Source organism: Phacochoerus africanus, chromosome 3, assembly GCF_016906955.1.
Source record: "Phacochoerus africanus isolate WHEZ1 chromosome 3, ROS_Pafr_v1, whole genome shotgun sequence".
Lineage (NCBI taxonomy): Eukaryota > Metazoa > Chordata > Mammalia > Artiodactyla > Suidae > Phacochoerus > Phacochoerus africanus.
This window is the reverse complement of record NC_062546.1, coordinates 139,217,535-139,235,794: the sequence shown is the minus strand read 5'-3', so window position 1 is coordinate 139,235,794 and position 18,260 is coordinate 139,217,535. Positions and strand designations below refer to the sequence as shown.

Sequence of the window (18,260 nt, the reverse complement as noted above, 5' to 3'; positions counted from 1 at the left end):
CCAAATGTATTTCTACATTCATAAAGCTTAAATAGGCACCCATTTGAGTAATTGCAAGGGAAAAAAATGAAGGAACATACAAAATACACAGGGATAACTATGAAACTAAACTAAATTGTCTTAGATAGCCATATACCAAGAGGTACCTGTACAGAAGGAGGAGGGGCAGAGTCACAGCAACTGGTGGCAACTGCAGTAACTTGTCATGTGACCCATGGGTTTGTCATTTGCCATTGCCTGCCATCCAAAAGTTTGGAATTTCCCATAATCTACTCCAGCTCAAAAGCGGAAATCACAGATAATGCAAATCAGTAGACAAGCCAATGCCAAAGCCATTCATTTTTGGATTTAGAATTCTTTCTTCCCAGCACATCTATCTAAAAACACTCATAAGTGACTTTGGAAATTCTCCCCTTTTCCTTCAGAAATGGAAGCTGGAGCTACATCTTTGCCGACCCATTTGTAATCATTATTCTCATTATTCTTCTGCCGTTTACATTCTTGTAGGTTTAGCAGAAGTTCTCCAGTCTCTGGTAGGGCATTCTGAAAAACTCCTGCAAGCAAGGCTGAGAACAGTGACTGAGTCCATCATATCCCAGGGCTTGCACCTGGGCCCTCAGTTTGTTCTTCATGAGTGACACTCTGCTTTGGCTCTTGGCTCTCAGGGCTGAATCATTATTGCCTCTCACCACCTGGGCAGCCTCCTAACCCTTCTGTGCTTGGGGACTGCTTTGAACTCTTAGGTCTTCCGAAGACCCAGGTTTGATTGAAATCCTGAAGCCTGTGTCCCTACCTTAGGTTCCCTGAGCCAATGTGGGTGCCTGCCTGCCTGCCTACTCTCCACTTTGCCCACTCTTAACCCCTGAATCTGTGCCCTACTGGCTTTTTGAGGTATCTCTACCTCCCAAAAGTGTCCTGCATGTCTGCTTTGACTTAGATTCATCCGTACATATCAAAAATATCTATGGAAGCTTTCCAAAGTAAAGGCTATAACCCATAAAAGTACGAATTTTAAAGAATAATATTTAGCACAAAAGTTCTGAAACATAGATGTGATTGGATGCCCGAAAGTCTGGACTTCCTTTTATCTCATTACGGCAAAGTTTCAGGTATATGTGTTTTTATTTTATTTCTTAGCCCCAAGTTGTCTACATTTCCCAGCCTCCCTTCCAGGTGGGTGTGGCTATCTCATTGAATTCTGGATAAAGAAATGCAGGCCAACGTGATGCACCCCATTTCCAGGCCTGCCCCATAGGAACTTCCCACTGTTGAGCCTCATTCCCCCTTTACCTCTCTGTCTGCCACTTCAGGGGACCCCCAGACCTTGGAGGAGGGCAGAGCCAGATGCAGAAAGAGTGAGTTCCTAAAGGACTTTACAGGGCAGAGTTTCTTCCTCACTAACCCACACTGGATTGTGATAGGAGCAAGGGTTAAAACAGTCTTATTTTAACACACTTAGAATTCTGTTTATATAACTTTATCTGTTATACCTGGAACTGCTGATGCTGGCCAATGCCTTCTTCTGTCTTCTTATCTTATGGGGCTTCAGTCCTAGAATCTGAACCAATCTGTTTCAATGGGTCATCACCAATAGAACTCCAGCTATTCTGTTACACTCTTTACTTTTCCTTCATCTGTTCATTATCACCTGGATTTATTTGAAAAGCATAAATACAAACAAAAAATAAAAACATACTTGTAAGGTGTTCCCATAGATAATTTTCTCTTTCACTCTTTCCCAGCCAGCTCTGCTTCCCAGATCTCCCAGATTAGATGTGGCACACTAAATTTTGGCCCATGTTCATAATTTACTGTTATCTGCCATCTTCTAGATCAGTGACAGAGGGAAAGTAATTTTAATGTCTTCGAGACATAAGTTCTTCACGAAGAGACAATAATACCTTATCTCAGAAGTATATTGTTAATACTAAATGAACGTCAGTTACCTTAATTATAAAAGTATTACACTAAAATATGTGTCATATGTTTTAACATAAGTATCAGGTGGATATTAATAGATCTTCAGTTTGAAAAACCTGAAGTATGGCAAAATGTAGGCATTCCACATGGGTGTCTGCCATTCTTTCCTTCTTCCTGATCCCCTTATTCTCTATTATTAATAGCAGTTGGGAACAAACACTTAAAGATGCTTCTGCAACATGCCACCATTTGCCACCCACAGGAACCCACGACAGTCATTCATTCATTCATTCATCTACCAAGTATTTATAGAGTATGCATATGTTAGTATTAAGGAAAATAGAAGCACGATACCATAGCTAGTGAAAAAAGCTAGAAAAGGTGGCATGGGAGTTACTGGCTGCATACTGTGAGAAAATAAGAAAGATGAAAAGGAGGACCATGGGGGAAGACATTAGCTGTATCTTATAGAAGATTGCCATTGAAAGCAGAAGCAGCAGAAATCTAGGCTATGTCATTTATGCTCACTATTCCCTTCCTCCAGCCTTGGAATAAAAATATCAGGGGAAATTATTCTGTAAATGTGGCCATTATGTTTTACTTCTGCTGATATTGAAGTTCGTTCTTATTCCCTGAGGACACAACTGAAGGTGGAAGGGAGGCAGTGGTCTGAGCAGGTTGGAGACACCAGCCTGGAATTGAACATATTCTGTAGGCAATCTCTTCATGGGTAATTGAAAGTGGGCTCTTTGAAATGCTAGTGATTTAATAACTTTCTTATGAATTAAAAAATAGGCACATGCTCTTCCTTTCTTCTTTATAAAGTAGCCATTTACACATCTTCCAGTGTCGGAAGTCTTTCTAGCTTAAATATTTCAGAACTTTGAAAATTAAAAGCTTCAGTATTTAGGGCAAATAGTTCCTGTCCTGTTTCACATAACCAGGGCTGAACCTTTCACGTCCTGACATTTCCTGGCACAGGGACAAATGCAGCAAGCAGAACTGCTCTTTACCTCACCAGCAGCAGGGGCACTGATGTCTTTCTCTAAGTTATTCACAGACTTCAGGTCCCACATGTGCTGATTCCTACCTGACATCTTCTCTCTGCCACATTCAATTTCTTGTGTTAATTTCATCGATTTAAAAAGAGCAGTTCTGCTTGCTGCTCGCCTTTAAGGTAGGCGGGAGGATTGATGTATTTCCTTCACTTCCATTCCCTGAAGTGGATGACATTTTCAATAAGTAATCTTACTTTTTTCCTCTACTTTGCATTATACATGTGTCTTTGGAATGTGTAGGCCTAAGTACTTGGCCGTAGTTATGTACTAATACATGTGTGTTCAAACACACAAATGCACATACATACACTCATACACACACATTACAAGGTGTGTGTGTACATTATACATATGTATCTTCGTTGCATTATATAATTTTTTTTGCTTTTTTGTCTTTTTAGGGCCGCACCTGTGACATATTGAGGTTCTCAGGCTAGGGGTCGAATTGGAGCTGTAGCCACCGGCCTACGCCACAGCCACAGCAACTCAGGATCTAAGCCGTGTCTGTGACCTTCACTACAACTCACAGCAACACTGGATCCTTAACCCACTGAGCGAGGCCAGGGATTGAACCCGCGTCCTCATGGATGCTAGCTGGGTTTGTTAACCACTGGGCTACGATGGGAACTTCGCATTATATAAATTTATATAGTTACAGGCACATTACTGATACATACTTGCATTTATGTGTATAGATGTGAACATTTCTTGTATATATTTTATACACACAGTGAAGTGTGGAGAGGCCTGATGGATGTCGGAAAGCCTGGTTAATGGACTTTTTAGTCAACTAGGATGAATTTCAGTCTGTGCCTTAGCATTCACAAGATAGATAACTTGGTTAAACTCAGTCAAGAAATTTAACCTCCCTAGTCCACAGACCTTTGACCAGGAGAAATGAGACTATCTCATGTCATACCTATGGAATATTTGAGAGGATTAAATGAAATCAGGGGCCACAGTGCTCATCTGTGTTTGTGAGCTCTGAGTATAGCAAAAGATGATGTATGCTACCAGCTACTACTTTATATTATTTTTGTATGGAGATGCATGGCTGTTTTCTCTAATTAGTGGCAATTGGTTCCTTGTAATTTCTGGTTAAATAATGGTTAATACAGAGCTTTTATTTTCAATTTTTTTTCTTTTTGCTTTTTGAGGGCTGCACCCGTAACATATGGAAGTTGCCAGGCAGAGGTTGAATTGGAGCTGCAGCTGGCAGCCTACACCACCACAGCCACAACACTGTGGAGATCCAAGGCACGTCTGCGACCTACACCATAGCTCATGGCAACACCAGACCCCAACCCACTGAGTGAGGCCAGGGATTCTACCTGCATCCTTATGGATACTAGTCAGATTTATTTCTATTGTGCCGCAATGGGAACTCCCTTCTTTTCAATTTTTGTGAAAAATCTTGGACTCCACAAACTGTGTTCATTAAAACAATCCACATACTCAGTTTCTAGATATATTTAAGTTATTAGTGTTAACGGAAAAACTAAAAGATTGCTTTTTCAGCTAAATCATATGTTGGACCTTGATGGAGCAATAGATGTCTTAGTTGGTTCTAGAACATTAGAACATTAGTATATGTACATATACATGCATTAGTATACGCAGATGTGCATTTACATAAGTCTGATACACACACACCATATATATATATATCTCATTGTATATACTTATACTATGTATACATAGTATATAATATATACATAGTGCAATATATACAATGATAAATGCATGAACAAAAAATAAAATCAGGAATAAAAATTAAATGCTTGGTAGCAAAATCACAGTACTTTTACAGAGACTGGATGGAGGAATGGGTATAGGACTTGAGAAAATAAGTATTTTTCATGTCTATGTGTCACAGTAATTAAGTGTGTGATCTTGGGCCGCTCAATACCTTTAAATCTTGTTTTTCTCAAATACAGACTAGGAACACTAAAATCTCTTCCATTTATAATTTACTGAGTTATCTTGGGATAAATAAGCTCTCTGAGCCCCAGTTTCCTTCTATATCAAATGAGGTAAGGCTTTATATACGGGATAAGGTTTTTTTGTGATGATTGAGTAAGGTTAAGTCATACTGACATGTTTTATAAATTACAAAGAGCTATGTAATCTACTATAGCTAGTAAGAATACAAGTGAATCCTTATACCTTACATAAGTTTATGTAGTTCCTTTATTTTTTTATTTTTTATATATATTTTTTTATTTTCAGGGCCACACCCACGTATATGGGAGTTCTCAGGCTAGGGGTCAAATTGGAGCTGTAGCAGCTGACCTTCACCACAGCCACAGCAACGCAGGATCTGAGCTGTGCTTGTGACCTACACCACAGTTCATGGCAACGCCAGATCTTTGACCCACTGAGCGAGGGCAGGGATTGAACCTGCAACCTCATGGTTACTAGTTGGATTTGTTTTCTGCTGCACCACAACAGGAACACCCTAAACAATTCCTTTAAAATTTTCATCTTAAAATCACTTTGTTTATAAGTGGGTATGTTTTTTGAAATGTGATCTCCAAACAAAAGACTTACCATCATTCTAGCCTTTAACCATCCAACCAAAATGTTCTATATATTATTGTACAGAAGAAGTTTATGATTAATACTGGAAAAAAATACAATTTAAGACTATTATAGTGAATAGTAACACATATCTCATAGATACATATGTGTGTATTTAATGAATGAATTTGTCTATCTGCCTAGCTTTATTTATAATAATGAAATCTACCCATTTGTCCATTGTTCTAGAAAAATACCCAAGGGTGCCATTGACATTTAGATATGCAATCTGGAAGTATAATTGCAGTTCTCTTGCAAGTATGGCTTTTAAATATTATCAACGTGGTCTGTGGTTGATACTTTGCATATAATCTAAAAATTATTCCAGAAGACATCCTTATCCACTTCCTTATGGTATTCTAAGACAGTGTGTCCAGTGTCTCAAGTTTTAGATTTATACAGTGACTGGGTCTTTCAATTATTTTCAAAGATTATTGAATTCCTACCATATGCTAGACTTTTTGCTGGCATTTGAAGAAAAGTAGAAAGTAGAATTGGATCCAATCCTGTCTTGGCAAAGCTTCCAGTCAGTATGGGAAGGAAGGGGTGGAGTGCTGCAGTGCACTAATCAAATAATTTATTAAAAACATGTAAAACTACAAATGTGATTTGTGCTAGGAAGAAAAAGTGAAAGAGTTATTTAAGCAGTATAAATTGCTTGGATTTGGTGAAAGATTTTTAATTGTGAATAGGTGAAAGATGTAAGAGTATAAAATGAGTCCTATATTTTTGGTTTCAACAAGTGGAAGGATAACAGAGTCTGAGATAGGAAATAATGAAAGAGACCTAAGTTTGAGGTGAGGGGTGAGGAGTGGGCGACACTCTAATTCAGATGTGGATGTGCTGGATTTAAGGTGCCATTGAAACCCCCAAGAGAAATTGTCTAACAGGCAGTCGTCTCTATGAATCTAGTGTTCAAAGGAGAGCTCAGGGAAAGTGATATAAATTTGGGAGTCATCAATATTAAGAAGATAATTGAAGCCTTGGGCAGGGATAAAATTGCTAGGAATCATGTAGATGAGGAAATAAAAGAGATTAGAAAAGCATTTTGAGTAGCTATAATATAGTTATAAGAAATGTGTTAATGGGTGTGCCTTTGCTCACAAGTCCTATAACTACATCACAACAAACCAGTGCAGGTATTAACAAAAAAAAAGAGAAGTAAAATACAAAATAGGAATATTACAATTGGTAATATAAATGTTATCCATTTGGTAATAAATATTTATCCAACTAACATTATCATTAACATAGGTATTCAGAGTTGGTGACTTTGACAGCATTTTGAACATATTGGCTTTCTAAAACAGCATTGTAAAGTGCTGATACTGATGTTTTTGTAATTTGGACATTAACTATTAAACACCTAATCATACATTCACATTCACACACACATACACATGTACAGTACGAAATTCATTTTTTCCCCTTTTTTGGCTGTACTCACAGCACATGGAAGTTCCCAGACCAGGGATCAAATCTGAGGCACATCTGTGAGCTATACCACAGCTGTGGTAATGCCAGGTCCTTAATCCCCAGTCCTGGAACGGGGGATTGAACCTGCACCACTACAGAGACAACATTGAAACATTAACCTGCTGCACCTCAGTGCGAACTCCAAGATTTTTAAGTTTTTAAAAGAACTAGGGTACAGCATTTAAGAATTTTTGTTTTCCTTATTTGTTCTTAGACACTTTCAGCTTGTGTTTTATATATCACCTCAGTTACAAAATCTCTGAAACTTTTATTGAAAAACAAATACTTTAGGTCAGATAGAGTTTAGGAAATAATGAAATATTTTGGAATTGGCTTTTTAACTAATATATTTGGGGATATTTCTATACAGGAAAATAAAGACAATATAGAAAAGTGTGCTCACCAGAAATATCCTTTAACAAGTCTGTCCTGATCCTAAAGTAAAGAGTTAGTGGGGATGAAAGAAACACCATGAAAATTAGTAAATAAACATCTGCTACCATGTTACAAAACATGCAGTAAATTAGAGGGTGGATATAGTAATTTTCTCTGCCAATTATTGCCTCTATGAACCTTTTAAATCTTCACTCCTCATAAATGATTTTACTATGACAATGTGTGGGATGAGTCCAAGTGAAGTCAGACACCTCTTCTTTGTTCTCCCAAAGAACTTTGTGCTTCTAAAGACATACTGGTAAGGTCACAATCACACTGCATGCAACACTCACGGAATAGCCTGAACTTCTATACCTCTGTATCTAGCGCATGCTTAGATAGCTATGGTGTGTCAGTGGCTCTTGGGAACACCCCTTGCTTCCTGTATTTCAGACTCCATGGGTCAAGGATCAGGGTCCTTCTACTGCAGTGTGAAGTGAGGTGACACTGCTCACATTGGCCATGGGATGGATTCACTTGCCATGGGGACCAACATATGGTAAGAGGCTGGATCTTGCACACTCTCTCCTCTTGCTATAAGTAAACATTATACAACTAGAGCCTTGCAGTGCTCTAATTCTGACTCTGAATATAAGACTTGCTTCAGCCAATAGAATGAAGCAGAAGTAAATGATATGCCATGGTCTCCCCTTCTTTTACTTCTGCCAATGCCGTGTGAAGGGCGTGCTCAGAATCATGTGCCCAGGTCACAGGAGAAGTATGAATCAGCTGGGTCAGAGCTCTCCCTAGAACACAGTTTCCAGAAGACTTGCTGATGCTTGAGTGAGGCCAGCCAAGACCAGAAGAAGCACCCAAATGAGTTGGGGAGAGGCACCTGCATCATCTTTGAATGAGAATATGTGTTGACCTTTAACAGGGAGGAATGGGCCACTTCCGTAGGATCAGGTGGTTCAGAGGAATCTGGGATGTCACATTTTTGGCGGCATTAGCCAGTTTATCTCCACCCATGTTCTGGATCCCATTCTTTTCCAAACAAGTCTCTGATCTTGGCAAAAACTTAACCCTGCCATAGAGTTCAGTTACTCTTACAATTAAACCACATTTGGCCTTTAACTTTTGATGAATACTTTCAGCTTTTTGTTAATTCTCATCCCCCTGCCAAGTGACAGACTTTAACAATGGCCACCCAGTTCCAGTTTCACTGTAGTAGTTGATATTTCTCCTAAACTCTCAAATATCTGATATATGGTGTCAGCTACACATTTGCTTCAATCAGTATAACTATTCCAGTTCAACAATGCTGGGATTTTTAACAATAGCACTGCCATCTTGTGCCCACTGCCAGTCAGGCAGCAAATATTTGAGTTCCAAAATATCATCCCACTGTCTGCTTTCTGGGGCCACTTGGATCACCAGCTGGTCCAGGTCGGGTTCTCAAGGAAGTTGATTCTGAGTCTCAGATTAATGTGGGGATGGTTTATCAGGCTGTGCTGTTGGTATCAAGGGAAGGGAAGGGAGTGGATGGGGAAGAAGGAGGATTGGATGGGAGAAGTTGTGATACAGGCTCACTGGAGGACTTAGCCCCACAGGGAGACTGACACTGGAATGACCCTTCAGAATTATGCTGAGTTATCCTTTAATTGATCACCTACTAAATACAGCCCATGCTGAAGATGGCTTTCTTTGGCTAAAGCAATCCTAGCAGGGGAGTAAAAGTCGAGGGCTTTCTGTGGGCAGCATTTCTATTATCTGGGAAATCAAACCATTCATTCCTGATGGAGGAATCTTGGCTGTGTATAAGAGCCCACAACCATGTAATTACATCAAAGTAATTTATGATTATGGCAAATGAAGACTGTTTTTCTTCCAAAGCCCCAAATTCCCCACCTGTTTATTTACTATTATTTTGAAGTCTTCCAATTTAAGAGAACTTGTGGTTATATATTTTCCTGGGTTGGTTCCCTTTATATCCATAAACATCAGCTGTAATTTCTTCTGTTTTGAATTTCTTTTTTTTTTTGAATGACTTTTTTCCCCTAGTCTGAGAGCCTATATGTATGAAAGATACCATGATTTATTCTTTTTTTTTTCAAAAAATTTACTCTGCCAACACATACCAAAAATTCCATAATATTTGTGGAATGATTGTTGACTGGATGACACCACAGTGTGTATTTGTCAGGCTTTCTATCCATCAGTATCCATTTTTCACTTTCTACAAAGAGGTACTATATTAAAAGACAATGACCACATTGTAGACATTCTACAGACTGTCACTTTACTTCATTTGCATACAAACACCTAAAGTTTTTAGATTTCTCATAATATTTTATGGGGAAAATATCCATGGTAAATGAACCTTGTTAGATAGCTTAAATTAGCCTTTCCAAAGGACTCCATCAAAGCTGAGATTAAATTACTTTTAGATTGTATTTATCCAAAAAATATTTCTTGTCTTCTATTAAAGATCATTTCCAGGGGATTCAGCACCTCTCATATGCTCTCACAGCTCTTATTTTGAATCTGAGTATTATGTTCATGGCCCATTTCTGATCTCAAGGTAAATTCAATTTTTCTAAAATAAGATTTTATATTACTGTTAATACCTGCAGATTTTAAAACTTTTACATTAGATTTGGAAATCACCCTTGGTTCTCAACAGCATTTCCAGAGAGAAAAAAAAATGTATTGCACTTCTCTTTCACTGCAACATCTGTGATTGCCTTTCTTTAAGTTCATTTTCTCAGTAATGGGAAGACTTTTCCCCTCCTCAACTGGATTGTAATTAGCAGTCAGTGACTATTAAAACATAGTGGAGTAAGCATTCTTTTTCTATATTCCAGTTCCTTAAAAAAAGAATGTTTCTTTAAAAATTACTCTAGAGATGTCTCTACAGAAAACTGTTAGTCTGGAAAAAGATATGCCAAAAGCATATGTTGGTTGCATATCAGGGACTGAATGTAGGTGTGCATTCTGCAGGTTTATTGCATTGTGGGAAAACCATTGTCCCAAGCCAAAGAATGTGCTGCCCAGAGTTCCAAACCTGTCACCAGGATTGATTGTGTGGAAGCTGCAAAAGGTAATTTAGCATAGTTTTCTGGGTACCAGAACATTTTTATAAGATTCACTGGAAAGCTCAGTCATGAAAAAATAATGCAGAACCCCTTACACACTAAACTCTGCCATTATACAGCCTCCTCTGGTTAAGAATTTGTTCTATTCTGAGCCCATCTTGAGTCCTTTGAAAGAGAATTATGTTCCTGGAAATATCCGTTTTTATAGCATCAATCTATATATGACATAGTTCTGTGATATAAATCCCAAGTGAAAAATTATTGGAAAGTTGCTTGAAATATTAATAGGCATATTAAAAAATACTCAAGATAAAATGTAATTACTGCTGTTATGAACTGCTGTGTCCCCCTATAATTAACATATTGAAGTCCTAACCCTCAGTATCTTGGAACATGACAATATTTGGAGGCTGAATCTTTAAAATGGTAAGTAATGTAAAATGGGATCATTAAGGTGGACCCTAATCCTATATGACTGGTGCCATTATAAGAGGAAGAAATCTGGATACAGATCCCTACAAAAGAAAGACCATGTATAGAGAGAAGATGATCATGACTAAGCCAAGTAGAGAGGCCTCAGAAGAAACCAATTTGCCAATCTGGTCTTGGACTTCAGCCTCCAGAATTGTGATAAAATAAATTGCTATTGTTTAAACTATTCAGTCTGTGTTACTTTGTCATGACAGCCCTAGCAAACTAATGCCGTGTCTGCAACAATAAGAAAATTTGCTGAATTTTGGATTTTTGTGTTTATCTATACTTCGGCTCCAAAAGCTTGCTATTTATTTAACTGAAAGATTTTGTCATAATTAGAGTGAAACAATAGTCATCACTAAATAAAACAATATTTGGATTTCTAAGCATATGTGAGTTTTTTAAAACTCCTACATGTCACCCAAGGAAAGTAATATAAACAATAATTATAATACTATTTCTGATAAAAGACTATTTTAAAACAATACTTTATTGATTGAATGAAATATAAGCAGAAGGATAATTCATATATTCTATTGTTTTCCCTGCTGGGTATATTAGCTTATTTTAATCCTAAATTTTAAAACAATTGAACAGTGGTATGGGCTACCAAGACTAAGGGAGCAGAGTCCCAAGTGAGAAATTTTGTAAAGCAAGGCACTTTTGTAACAGTACTGACATTAAGAAACCGTACATTAAGATGTTATGTCACAGTCATTCATAAACTATTTTTTCTCTATGGAAACTTACTGCATAATCTTAGCATAAATGGTTATGGAAATAATGCTGGGTCATTAATAATATATGAAGAGTAGTGCAAAAATGCAATAATTCAATTTAAGCAAAAAATTTGCTATTTTAGCCCCATAGCTTGCTATTTTCTAGGCAGACCTTCACAATATTCAATTAAATTGGGTAAAATTGTCCCCACAAATTTATATTTTGAGGCCATGTCCTCCAGTGTGACTATATTTGGAGATAGGTATAGAGTTAAATTTTTTATAGAGGTAATTAAGGTTAGATGAGGCCATAGGGCTGGGCCCCTAATCTGGTACAACTTGTGCCTTTATAGGAAGAGGAAGTGACATCAGCAGTGTGCCCTTACAGAGGAAAGGCCACGTGAGGATACAGTGGGAGGGTGACTGTCTGCCAAGTCAAGGAGATAGGCCTCAGGAGAAAACAGTCCTGTTGGGATCATGATCTTGAACATCCAGCCTCTAGAACTGTGGGAACATAAATGTCTGTTGTTTAAACCCTCCAGCCTGTAGTACTTTGTATGGCAGCCCTAGCAAACTAATAAAGTAGGTGTTAGGTATCTGTTGAGAACACACTTACAAGAGAGGATTGTTATAATTTCTAAAAAGAAACTAGTTTAAAATACAGCATTTTGGTTTCGTATTTGATAAAAAGGCAATGGTTTATGCTCATGTCATCAAGTATGGGATAGGCTGGTTTCATATGTGTATACTCCAAATCAGTGTGAAGCAGCTCATTCATATTCATGTTATTTTTTTTCTCCTCAGAATCATCAAATACATTTGAAGAAAGGCAAATTTAGCAGACAATTCAGAAGCCAAATTTTCAAAAGACAATGTTTTCCTAACAGAAAAAAATCAGTATCCATTAAGTTTGATAAAAACCTTGACAAACAAAATGTGGTGAAACAGTTTGTATGTTTCTCAATTGCACATAGTAAGCAATTAAAAGGCAATTGGCATAATTTATTTAAGTAACTTCTAAAACTTATCCAGGTCAGTTGATTTCTGCATATAGACTCCACATCATTTTGAAGAAAACTGATATTTTTAATTAACCGTTTATAGAATGTCCCAATATAGTTTAATATAGGTTAATTAATTAATATTCCTCATATCTTTAAAAAAGAGATAAAAAAGAAAGACTAGTTTATATTTTCTAATAATACTGTGACTTTGGTTTAGTACTTAATTTTTCCAGGAGTATGTATGTGTGTGCAATAAACACCTGCCCCAAGACTTCCTAAATCATGGAAAACATATATACTTTGATAACATGTACAGAAATAAATAAAAAAGTAACACAAGTATTTTGGTTTGCACCCCAGGTGATATAGTTTTATTTCAGCGGAAATTATAGAGAAAGTTTAAGAGTCATGATATCAGCAGTACAGAATGTCACCAATGATTTTATCTGTCATGTTGAAATCAAAGCAATACACTTAAGTGTCATTTGATAGGAAAACAGCCATGTTGTTTCATCTCTTCATTCCATTCAGAATAAAAGTAGATTTAAAATTATGAAAAACATCACAGTGTAATACAAGGAATATCCCATTGTGATAGACACAAGATTTCAAACATTATGTTTACAAGTTCAACAAAAGGTTATCAAAATCCCCAAAGTCCTATTTCAGGACATTGATATTTCTTGGTGCCTGAGTGTGGACTACAGGTGGCCAGAGATGTTTTACTCAGTGTCACTGTAGCACCTATTCCTTTTAATTTGCTCTTCCACAGTGAGCTGTTCCGACTGGATGTCAACTCTGGGAAATGGAGACTTAGTTGTAAATTCACTTCTTGGAGCATTGGCACTTTGGTTTCCATTAGTGTGTGCTGCTCCTAGTGTTTCACCATGCCAGTGTCTCATGCCCTTCCCCAGTTCTCTTAAATAACATGGCATAGTTTTAATTTGCTCTACAGAACCTATTAAATTAGGCTCAAAAATCTTCTCATTCTTCTTGGAAAAAGCAGCGATTTTCACAGTGTTAGAAAACAAGAAGTGTAGGTTTTTGTTATTTGAGTGGTTTCCTTTAATGTTTAACGTATTTGTATCTGAAGAGGGCATTGCACTTTTCCCCTTTTCTGTGATCCCATCACTGAGGCCTGGCTTGGGGACAGACTGTACAGGACTGCCAGCAGTAGCTCTGTCAGTCTGTTCTTCAAGAGCCATAGCTAGGACATAACTGGAGTAAGTCTTTTCTGATTCAAATATACCAAGTAACTCTGAGATTCTAGAAGCATTTTCTAAGGTTTCAATTTGGTATTCATTTGCAGTGTAGTGTGCTTCACTTGACAGTGGAAATTCTAAAATAGATGTCTTCTGCCTGCAATTATTCAGATATGAGACTGCTACATAATTGTTATTATTATTCTTATTCAAATTCTCTTTATGATCTTCTGCCACCACCTCATCATCAGTGTTAGGAACCTGTAAAACGTCTGCACCATCAGGTTCATTAGTTTTTTCATTTTTCCCCTTCTCAGCACTCTGCACATTATTGTTGTCATTAAGATCCATTTCACTTTTCCTCTTACTCTTTGTATCTTCGGTCTCATTCAGCTTATCTTGCACATTCTTATTTCCTTCTTTCTTCTCATCTTTTCTTGCTTCATACATTTCCACTTCTTTGATTCCCGTAACATCCTCTTTCTGACTTAGGTGGATGGGTTGCAGATATGGCTGCAGGAAAGAAGTGTTATCTTGCTCCTGGCCTTTATTTTCCACAGTTTTCAAGTGGTCTATCAGTGACTCACTTTCAAATTCAGCAGATGTAAGGGTTGTCATTTCTGGTGGCCATTTAGGCTTACACAATTTGAGCTCTTCCTCAAGGGGGAAGGTTTTCTTAGTCATCTCCTTGGAAGGGGGCCAAATGATTTTTAATTTTCCCCTTTCCCCACATTTTCTCAAATCATCCCTTTGCCCTTCACTGTTACCAGCATCTAAATGTGTATTAAGCTCTCCAAGCAGGGGGGTATTTTCCGCACTGTTTTTACGCATATTTGGTTTTTCATTAGGAGTAAAGTCAACTGAGCTGCTTTGCTTTTTGCAATTCCATCGATCTTTATGCTGTTTGTGTCCAAAACCTTCATCATAATTTCCTTTAGATTTGAAAAGCTGTTTAAAGTGAGGTTTACAATATATTTGTCCATGAAGTGATGCATAATTTCCCAAACTGCCAAAAAGAAAAAAAAAATTTAACATTCTATATATATACATGTACACATATACTACAAATTCACAGGGAATTAGGGAATTAATTATTTCAAGAATGAGTCAGAGATTCAGTGCTATTAACTTACTGGCAATAGAAATGTGCTCATTAATTGAACATTCCTATCAGGTAATAGTCACCACTAATGCATTACATGATACTTGTCTTTCAGTATTTAGCATTTCAGGCTGTATGTCAGGTATTGGTATAATAGGTGTGATAGTGTAATGCATATGTAGTTATAGATGGTGTAAAATGATAGCAGTAAATCTTTGCTAACTCAGTGATTTATGCAAGGGGTTGCAATTTTCAATAAATCCTGACTTGCACACATGCAAAAATCAACTATTTGAATGTCCTTTTTAACTGGATTTTGAATGAACTGGAAAGCTTGCCTATGCAATTTTTCATCTGGTCTCTTTGGAGAGATCAACAGATAGAGTGCCTGTTAAAATTAAGATCAAATTTAGTCAAAGGCGGCAGCATTATTTTTGAATATCTCTGAATCTCCACCTAAAAATAGAGAGCAAAATTTATTTATTTTTATTTATTTATTTATTTATTTTTTGTCTTTTTGCTATTTCTTGGGCCGCTCCCGCTGCATGTGGAGATTCCCAGGCTAGGGGTCCAATTGGAGCTGTAGCCACCGGCCTACACCAGAGCCACAGCAACGCGGGATCTGAGCCACGTCTGCAACCTACACCACAGCTCACGGCAACGCCGGATCGTTAACTCACTGAGCAAGGGCAGGGACCGAACCCGCAACCTCATGGTTCCTAGTCGGATTCGTTAACCACTGTGCCATGACGGGAACTCCGAGAGCAAAATTTAAAACATAAGAATAAGATTATAACACAACTAAAGTGACAAGGAATCTCCACCAACCCCAAAATATAAGGAGTAAAGGACAAACCATCAGCAACTATAAGACTAGCATAAGAGTAGCATCTGTATCTGTGACAGCAGAGTGAGGAAGGAAAGTATGTGATGAATCTGACAATATGAGACCACAAAATAGCCAATCATATTTTTTGGAAAGTGCTACATACCAATTAGAACAGCAGTTGACTTTGGGAGGGATTTTCTCCTTTCCAATATCCAACGAGTACAAGGGCCCTGTGGTAGGAAAGGCTGAAAAAGCTAGCAAAGCCAAACGCAAAACTGACCCACTGAGATCTCCTCTCAGAACAAGACCCTCCCTTGATAAAAACAATTTGGGAGTGGAATCAAAACTGAGATAGAGAATGATGACAGAAATGAAAAAGAAGGTCCTAATCAACATGAGGGAGAGGAACCAAGGCAGGAGGTCCCAGAAATCAAGCCATCATTTTTTTTTCATCATAGTTTTCTGAACAATTTTGAAAACTAGAAGAGGTAGCTCTGTGAAGTTGGGAAAACCATCCTGAATTTTGCTTCTTTCCACATAAAAATGAGCAACAGAAAAGAATCAAGACCAAATATTACACAAAGTTACTATAAGAAATAAAAGAATAAAGAACATTGCATCACCGCAGACAATGAAAATATGCTACAAAAACACGTTCTCAAAACATCAAAATTTCAACTTAGTATTTGAAAATGAGCTAAAAGACATTAAGAAAATGATAAAAGACCTGAAAGAACAGCATGAACTGTAATTAGAAAAAGTCATAAACAAGGTGTCAGAGATGAGGGAAAATACGGAAATAATAGGAAAAAAAACAAACATGTCAGCAATAAGAACTAAACTAAAAGAAATAACAAGAGCATGGAGTTCCCATTGTGGCTCAGCGGTAATGAACCCAATAAGCAGCTATGAGTACTCCAATTTGAGCCCTGGCCCTGCTCAGTGGGTTAAGGATCTAGCATTGCAATGAAGTGTGGTGTAGGTCACAGACGTGGCTTGGATTCCACATTGCCTGTGTTGTAGGCTGGGAGCTGAAGCTCTGATTCGACCCCTAGACTGGGAACTTCCATATGCCGTGGGTGTGGCCCTGAAAAGAAAAAAAAAAAAAAGAAAAAGAAAAAGATAAAGAAATACAAGAGCAAACCAATAGAAAACATCTTAAGAAAACAAGAAAAATAAAAAGATAAAAATTCTAATCATAAATGAAAAAAGAGTATGAAGTGAAATTATATATTCAAAGAGCACACTGGTTTGAAAAAAAACCTCTATGTATCTAAAAAGAAAAAAAAGAGCATTTTAGTTATAAGGGAGGAAAATTAATTATCAGGTCTTCCCAACACTTCATGGCAGAAGAAAATGAAATAGTGGATTGAAAATACTCAATGAAAGAAAATGTAAGCCAAGGATTTTACTATCAGCAAAGCTTACCTTCATTGTAAAGCTCACAAAATGTTATCAGCATGTAAGAGCCCAAGGAATAAAGTTTCCATGAGCCATTTCTGAGGAATCTACTTGAAAGTAAGCGTGAACAACCAGAATGACTATGGAAACATCAACGTAAAGATTCTTGATAAGCAGTAAATAAATTGTTACCTATAAACTAAGATAAAATAAGAACAGAAAGAGATAATATGACATGTAATGTCTCTATACTATTATACCAAAAACATAATGCATCAACTTAAAAAAATGGGATGTGGGTGATCAGGGGAGCAAATGCAATTTTTGAATGCTTTGATAATCAAATTGTGGTGCTGATAGTTTTGTTATCCTAAAACTGTTGTCCAAATCAATATAGGATGTTCTAGTTCTATTATCTCCTCTGTTTTTCAGAACCAGAAGTCCTGAAGTGGAAGAAAGGAAATACAGATGTAATAGAGAAAAGGTGAAGCAAAAGCAATGCCATTTTGAATTCAATTTGGAAGCATCGCTATGAATTCATGATATATTTTTTCTTTATATATAAATATTTATTAGTTCTTAACACTAAAAAGGCTTAGAAATAGTGACCAACCCGGGAGAAAGAGCATCAAGATTGCAGTCTTGAAATGTCACTTCTTACTAAAGGAAACCAAGGCTTGGAGAAGTGACTGATTCTGGGCCACTAAAGGTACAAGCATGAGACACCTAGTCCTATCAGATAACGAGGAAGCTCTGAAAGATGACTACAGTCTTGTCAAAAGGATTCAGAGAAAACTTGAAGTGGCTTCCCCTGGCCAGGGATAGAAAAATTTGAGCTTCAGTAATGATAATAACTGCATCTGATTGAAATCAATCAAATATGTATAAATCTGTGGGTTTATGAAAATATTAAGATATTTTAAAAGTGGTTATTTCCAAATGATAAGAAACCATCACATTAATTAATTAAATTAATTAAACCATCATGTAAATTTTCTTATCACTGGGAGACATCTTTCTAGACA

At 37.2% G+C, this 18,260-nt stretch overlaps 1 protein-coding gene across 2 annotated transcripts in view; it reads right to left on the bottom strand.

The window, feature by feature from the left end:
- Nucleotides 1-13,043: 13,043 nt before the first annotated feature.
- The window catches only part of XIRP2 (xin actin binding repeat containing 2), a 74,620-nt gene continuing 69,403 nt past the window's right edge, over nucleotides 13,044-18,260 (bottom strand). The window contains exon 7 of one of the 2 annotated variants that reach the window (XM_047772803.1): nucleotides 13,044-14,909. In XM_047772803.1, the coding sequence (XP_047628759.1) occupies nucleotides 13,424-14,909 (1,486 nt within the window). In that variant the 3' untranslated portion in view covers nucleotides 13,044-13,423. The remainder of the gene's footprint in view (nucleotides 14,910-18,260) is intronic. The other variant, XM_047772802.1, reaches the window with a different exon arrangement.